Raw genomic sequence first — 6,815 nt, forward strand, 5'->3', positions numbered from 1 at the left:
ATCAACCGGTGCCTGCTGATAATTTTTGGAAAAGGTAATCACATTTGACAGCTATTTAAAAAAGAGATTAAAACTTATGGTGACAATATCAGTTTTTGGGAAAGGTAATAACATTTGACAACTGTTCAAAAAGAGGTTAAAACTTATGGTTCCAATATTAGTAGGCTTGTTGTAGGATTTTTTGTTTAGGGTTTTTAAGTGGCTGCATGCCTTCCACAGTTTCCCTTGTCCCTCCTTTCTTATTCCTTTTACACCGCCCCTTAAGGAAGGAGGTTTTATAATACTGTACATGGATTGTATTTCGATTGGTGATCTTTAGTGAAAGTTTCTATTGAACAACATCTGTTTCAAGTTAGGCTCTTTACCTCTTCTCAGTTTCTTCTTATTTTCGGCCTCCAATGAGGTATGATTAGATTAAAGCTGGGAAGGAGAGTTGTTTTTTGTTCTCTTCCCCCCTTTTTTCGCCTCTCTATGCATCTCTCCATTGCCCGTGGGTCATCCGGGTTGCCATTTTTAGTGATCCGAGTCGAAAACAACCCAGGTTTGGGGTCGGCGAACCCGGATCGCGGGTCAAAGGATGGGAGGCCGGGTGATCCTTGTAACATTGATTTAAACATGACCATTTTTATATTCAGTGTGATGGTGGGCTTATGATGCCTTTCCTTAAATGTTTACATTCCTTCGTTTTCCAGTCAACCAGTCATGATATTTTATGCTCATAGTTTCAATCCTACAGGGCGAGACCAATATGTAATTTTTCCCTCATTTACGCATCTGATGTAACTTCATTCTCTCTCATATATATTTTGTTTTTGCGGCTCATGTTATAGTGATGCCCAACATCGCCATTGAGAAGGAAAACTATGCTTGTAGTCTGCATAACTAATACATTTGTAACTTTGAACCATTATTTTCTGTTAGAATAAGACACTTGATATTTGATAGTGACATTTAAAAGTCTATGGGAGATATTGTTATCATTCTTCTTAACATTCTATGCAAATTCGTCGTCTTCTTTTTTATTGGCAATCCTCTTTCAGGAATTTTACAGTGGTTTGACGAAAATGGGATACTTGTTCTTGGGCATTCGGACGAGCGTCGGTTGCACAGAGGAATCTTTTTCCAGAGGTCTCCACCTGCAGTTGTGATGACGACAGTAAGACTCAGAAACCTTAAGGCCCTGTTTGGATTACAAGAAAAATATTTCTGATGAATTTTTTTTTCTTGCGATTTTTTTTTCCTTTCAACAGTTTAAGGGGAAGTGATATGATTATGGTTAATTTAGAGGGATATCATTATATATATTGAAGGACCCTCTAAGTAAAAATTGAATAGGGTTGGTTCAAGTAATCTATTTTTGTGTGGTAAAAAATAAGGACTTTTAGAAATATTTTTCCTCTCCAAACTTTTCCAAAAAATTCTTGCAATCCAAACAGGGCGTAAATTAAAGGAAATTTTCTTTCTTTCTCTTTGCTTCTTACTTGTATCTGCAGATCAAATGATGGATGAAAATGCATATTTCTAGCTTTGCTAGGTTGATTCCTGGGCACATACGAGGTCCACTACCAAATCCAAGGAAGCTTAAGGGTTTCAGGGGTTTCTGCAATGACACAAAAGAGTTATATGCAACACTCATTAATAAAAGGATAATTTGATGATTAGATGCGAAATTACGTCAAATCTGGATGGATCAAACTCTTCAGGGTTGGCGAAAACTTCTGGATCATGGTGGATGGATACTACATCCAAGTTCACAGACCAGCCTTTCTTAATTTTGTATCCTAAGATGTTAAAACAATTTATTGTTAGTTCCATAAAGACTGGTTTCAACATGAAATATTACACTTTGCTTTGTGTTTTCATACCATCAATTTCGAAATCCTGGGCCGCTTTTCTTGAAAACCAGGGCAATATTGTTGCTCTCCGAAGAGTTTCATTGATCACCTGGGCTTCACAAAGGAGAAAAATGAGAAACCATAAACTTTCTATTATCAAATGTTGTAAATAGTAGGGAATTTACTCACTTTACTGGTATAAGGCATGTTATTGACTTCAGACCAGGTGAGATTTGAACCACCATCTCTTCTTTCTCTTATTGCCATGTGTTCTTCCTGTAAATATATCATAAGACTCTAGTATTGGTCATCAAAAGATAATCAAATTAGTCATAAGTTACCAATTTCATATTACTCTGAGATTTTGCAAAATGGGTGGGTTTTCTCCCAGGAATTTGATGAGCCATGTAAGAGCTGCAGTTGTAGTATCATGACCTGCAATCAACAGAGTTAAGATATTGTCCTTCAACTGTGAATCACTAAGTTTGTCCTCCTCATCCTGTCCTATTGCTTCGTTGCTGTGTTTTTTCAGTAATGACTGTAAAAAGTCGAATTTGAAATCCTTCCCTTCTCTCCTTCTGGAAATGATTGAGTTCAACATGGCACACATATTCTCCCTTGCCTGTTTAATTCAGATGCCATGGTTAAAAAATTGTTTTGTCACAAGCAGTTCTCATATTTATGATTTATCTCAAATGTAGGTGATAAATTTGGTATGGTGCATATTACCTTGAGGCCGAAGTGAAAAGCAAATCCTGGGATTTTTAAAGGCACGGATGCAAATGAGGAAGACATGAGTTTGAAGTTGGCCCTGAACTTCTCTTGCTCCTCGCCCGATGGCTCTAAGCTTATCAACATATTGCCAATCACTTTGAGAGTGAACTGCAACACACCCCAAGGTTAGAACACTATACTCAACTTAACTCAACTAAGCCTTTGTCCCAACTAGTTGCGGACGGCTAATGAATCCTTTAGAAAATTTTCATGAAGAAAGTGAACGGATCTACCCTGTTCAAATTGACTAAGTCTAATCCTGGCACTATTTGGGTTCATCTACATGGATCATTTTCTAAGGATTGACTCAAACATCAAACCGCTCGAACCATCTCACTAACATAGTTACAAATATTTCTCTAGAATTATTTCTCGGGAAGTTTATATTCCCAGAGATTTTAAATTTTTTTGTTACTTTTTGGGTTTATACCAGGAAACAAACTAAAAACAATAAAATAATAAAAACATATAAAAATATCCAATTCAAGAACAAATCTTAAATAAGAAATATTGTAAAATTATCATGATATTATCACGAGATTTTTCCATGGTGAATAATAAAAATTAAAATATCATGATATTTTTTAAATTCTCAAGATTTTTTCGGGACTTTGTTGTTTCATCAAAATGTCGGGATAAAATCGTGATATTTTAAAAAAGCTAGAAATATTTGTGACTATGCTCACTACTCACCGACGAAGCCTCTTCAAGGACAAGGACTGTTCGTTCCGACCACCCATCGAGTGTCTCCACGGCCAAGTCATTAATAAATTGGAAGTGTTTCTTCATGCTATCAATCGATAAGGGCTCAGCAATCAGTCGTCGAAGCTGCTTGTGCATTTCTCCATTGCTCTGAAGTAAGCTCGCGGGGCCCAAAACCTGCTGCCCTGTATAAAACAGGTTCAAACTCACCATCCCATCTTTTCCAGCCAATAAGAACTTGCATGCTTCTCTTCCACTCGTGAAGACCATTAACCTCCCTAAAACTCTAGTTTTGAACACCTTCCCATACCTGAAATAGATCAAAATAAACAATCTTAAAATCTCAACATGGCTTAGAAAACATCATTTCTATGCTGGTTCATGCTTAGTTTGTATACCTTTGCTGTCTCTTATTCATGAAACTGAAAATACCAGATGGACTTGAGAATTCAGATATGAAAGAAAAGCTCTCCCCTATGATTGGCCACCCGAGGGTACCGGGGATTTTTCGTATATCTCTTGATGATGAGACCCGCGATTGTAAGAAAAAGAAAGCCGAGAGGACGAGCACGGAGAGGAGGGCCAAGATCTGTAAGCTGCTCAACTCCATTGCTGACTTTTTTCAGGGAATGAAACTGGTATTTGATCAGATATAAATGCTTGGGAGATCTTATATTTTTTTGCTTTGCCCCCATTGTTATGTATGCCATTTGTCCTCTCTGCCGTCTTCTAGGATTGCATTAACATTGTTATGAGCGATAATTCTTATTTAACTTTTAGTCAAGGCTATTAAAAGTCATGCTTGTTATCATCAAAGGGGGAATCTCTCTGTTTGTTTTGTAGCAGGAATCCGTGGATTATGGATATGTTCATATTTGTCCTTTGGATTGTGACAGGGAAACTGCATTGGGTAATTCTCTTGTTGTGTCGGACATTTCCTTGTTGATTTTTTAAATGATTTTGATCAACAAGTACCCCTTGTTTTGTAAATGCATGTCTGGTTAAAAAATGCAGGCCATATCAATAGTTTGTTCATTTGGGGGTGCAACCAGTGCCGGTTTGGTTCAAGTTGAAACCAATCCTAGCCCAACCCGATGTAGCATTACCTCAACGCGACCCAACCTGGAGCTCGGGTTGAGGATAGTCAACCCTAACCCAACCCAGCTAGCCTGATTTTTCAAATCGACCCGGGTTCGGTCGCGTTGAGTTTGGGTTGGCCCAGGGCACAAATAGAAAAAAAATGCAACAATATATATAATCTTTAAGATTTTGAAAATCACAATAAAATTAGGGGGTGGGTGTTGGGTTATGGTTATGGTTTGGGTGTTGGGTTATGGTGTTGAGCCGAAAATGGGTTGAATCCGGCCCAAGTTGCACCTCCTGGGTTCATTCAGTCCTTCAATCCTAGCTTTTTAGTCTAGCTACCATCGCCCGGTTGGCATTAAGACTTCAAAAATCAATTACTTTTGTATTTGTTATTTTCCTTTGTATTCCATTTTTTAATGTTTATGGTATTTTCATGTATCGACCTCCTCGGTTGTGCTTCTCGCCATCTTTTCAATAAAAATGTTCTTATCATTCAAAAAATAAGAAATAAAAAAACGGGAAAATTCTCAAAAAAATGTGTTTTCTATCTGAAATTCTCAACAAAGGGTGGATTTGGCTAATTTCTCAAAAAGGGGTCAAACGCATCACAAGGAGTGTTTGAGGACAAAAATGCCCTTGTGTTGGTTTTCTCTCCAAGAGAGTAAGCAATGAATCCAAATACATTTCACCTAACATTTTTACCTTTTTACCTTCTTCTTACCCAAGCCAAAATGAAACTCCATTCTCAATTGTAAAAAACCATTGAAAATCCATTGCAGAGAGGTGAAACTCTCTTCTCCTAAAATCTAGATTTATTAGATCTCTTTATTTTTCTTTGGCTATCAAACCTAAGCTTCTCAGGTAGGTCCATTGTGATACATTTTGCATAGGTTTAACATGTTCCTTACAATGTTATCATATATTGCCATCATCTTGTTTATTTGTTAGAGATCAACTCACTCTATTGAATATGATCGTTCTGCATTCCATCTCTATTGAATATCCTTGTTGCTCGTGGACCGGCAGGCGGGCGAGACAGAATGGGCGGGCACTACTAACCAAGCCAAGCCTAGTTCTCGCCGATAGGCGCTGGTGATTTGTTATAGTTTTGTTAGGCATTTGTTATTGTCATCATGGGGAAGAAGAACGTAAAAAAAAATCACAAAAAAACCGGTTGACCTGCACTATCCCGTCAGACAGGTTTAAAACATATGAAAAGGTTGACCTGCAAGTCGACCGGTTTTTTGCAATTTTTTTAAAAAAAAAACCAAACGTCGTTTGCGGAAACCACTCCCCATAAAGACCACTTCCACCTCCCCCGCCCCATTACAACCGTGCATTTCCTTCCCAAACCCTAAATCCCTCCACTCCCCTCCCCTCCCCTCCCTCCACCATAACATCTGAGAGTTTAAGTTAATATTTTACAACTGTACATAAATTCATGATAACTTTCACGCCCAATGAAATATTATTAAATTGTATAAAGCAATATTTAAACCTTGGATCCGCTATTTATACCTTGTAACCACTACCTAATGGTAAATAATGGTTCGTAGGTATAATTAGTGATTCCTAGGTAATTGAAACCCTATAAATATAGCCATTCTCACATTTTATAGTGGTTTTGACTGCATAACTTCTTGTAATCACAATTTAAACTCTCCGAACAAGTATTAGGCCATCTAAACTATGAACCACGATAAGATCTGACTGTTTAGATAACTATTTAACCCATTGTTCATAAATCGATTACAACTTTGACATCCATTGAAGTAATATTAGATTGTGTGAGGCAATATTTCTACTCTGGAACCACTATTTATACCTTGGAACCACTACATACTGGTAAATAATAGTTCCTAGGTAAAATTAGTGGTTCCTAGGTATAATTAGTGGTTCGGAGTGTTTAAAACCCAATAAATAGAGTCATTCTCACTTTTTATAGAGGTTTTGACTACATAACTATTTCAATCTCACAATTTAAACTCTCTGAACGGAACAAGTATTAGGCCATCTAAACTATGAACCACGATAAGATCTGACTGTTTAGATAACTATTTAACCCATTGTTCATAAATCGATTACAACTTTGACATCCACTGAAGTAATATTAGATTGTGTGAAGCAATATTTCTACTCTGGAACCACTATTTATACCTTGGAACCACTACATACTGGTAAATAATGGTTCCTAGGTAAAATTAGTGGTTCCGAGTGTTTAAAGCTCAATAAATACAGTCATTCTCACTTTTTATAGAGGTTTTGACTACATAACTATTTCAATCTCACAATTTAAACTCTCTGAACGGAACAAGTATTAGGCCATCTAAACTATGAACCACGATAAGATCTGACTGTTTAGACAACTATTGAACCTATTGTTCATAAATTCATTGCAACTTTGACATCCACTGAAGT

General features: G+C 37.1%; 1 protein-coding gene across 1 annotated transcript; it reads right to left on the reverse strand.

The window, feature by feature from the left end:
* Positions 1-861: 861 nt before the first annotated feature.
* LOC143887329 (abscisic acid 8'-hydroxylase 3-like) lies at positions 862-3,921 on the reverse strand. The gene is made up of 9 exons (XM_077391433.1): positions 3,710-3,921; positions 3,303-3,621; positions 2,565-2,717; positions 2,191-2,457; positions 2,025-2,111; positions 1,866-1,944; positions 1,675-1,781; positions 1,482-1,600; positions 862-1,136 (listed from the first exon to the last, which is right to left on the reverse strand). The coding sequence occupies exons 1-9, from the start codon at positions 3,919-3,921 to the stop codon at positions 1,046-1,048; spliced, it is 1,434 nt and encodes a 477-aa protein (XP_077247548.1). The 3' UTR covers positions 862-1,045.
* Between the last annotated feature and the right edge of the window lie 2,894 nt (positions 3,922-6,815).

The sequence above is a fragment of the Tasmannia lanceolata genome, unplaced genomic scaffold (genome assembly GCF_043159265.1).
Source record: "Tasmannia lanceolata isolate RefF3 unplaced genomic scaffold, GAP_Taslan_0.1 ptg000012l, whole genome shotgun sequence".
Lineage (NCBI taxonomy): Eukaryota > Viridiplantae > Streptophyta > Magnoliopsida > Canellales > Winteraceae > Tasmannia > Tasmannia lanceolata.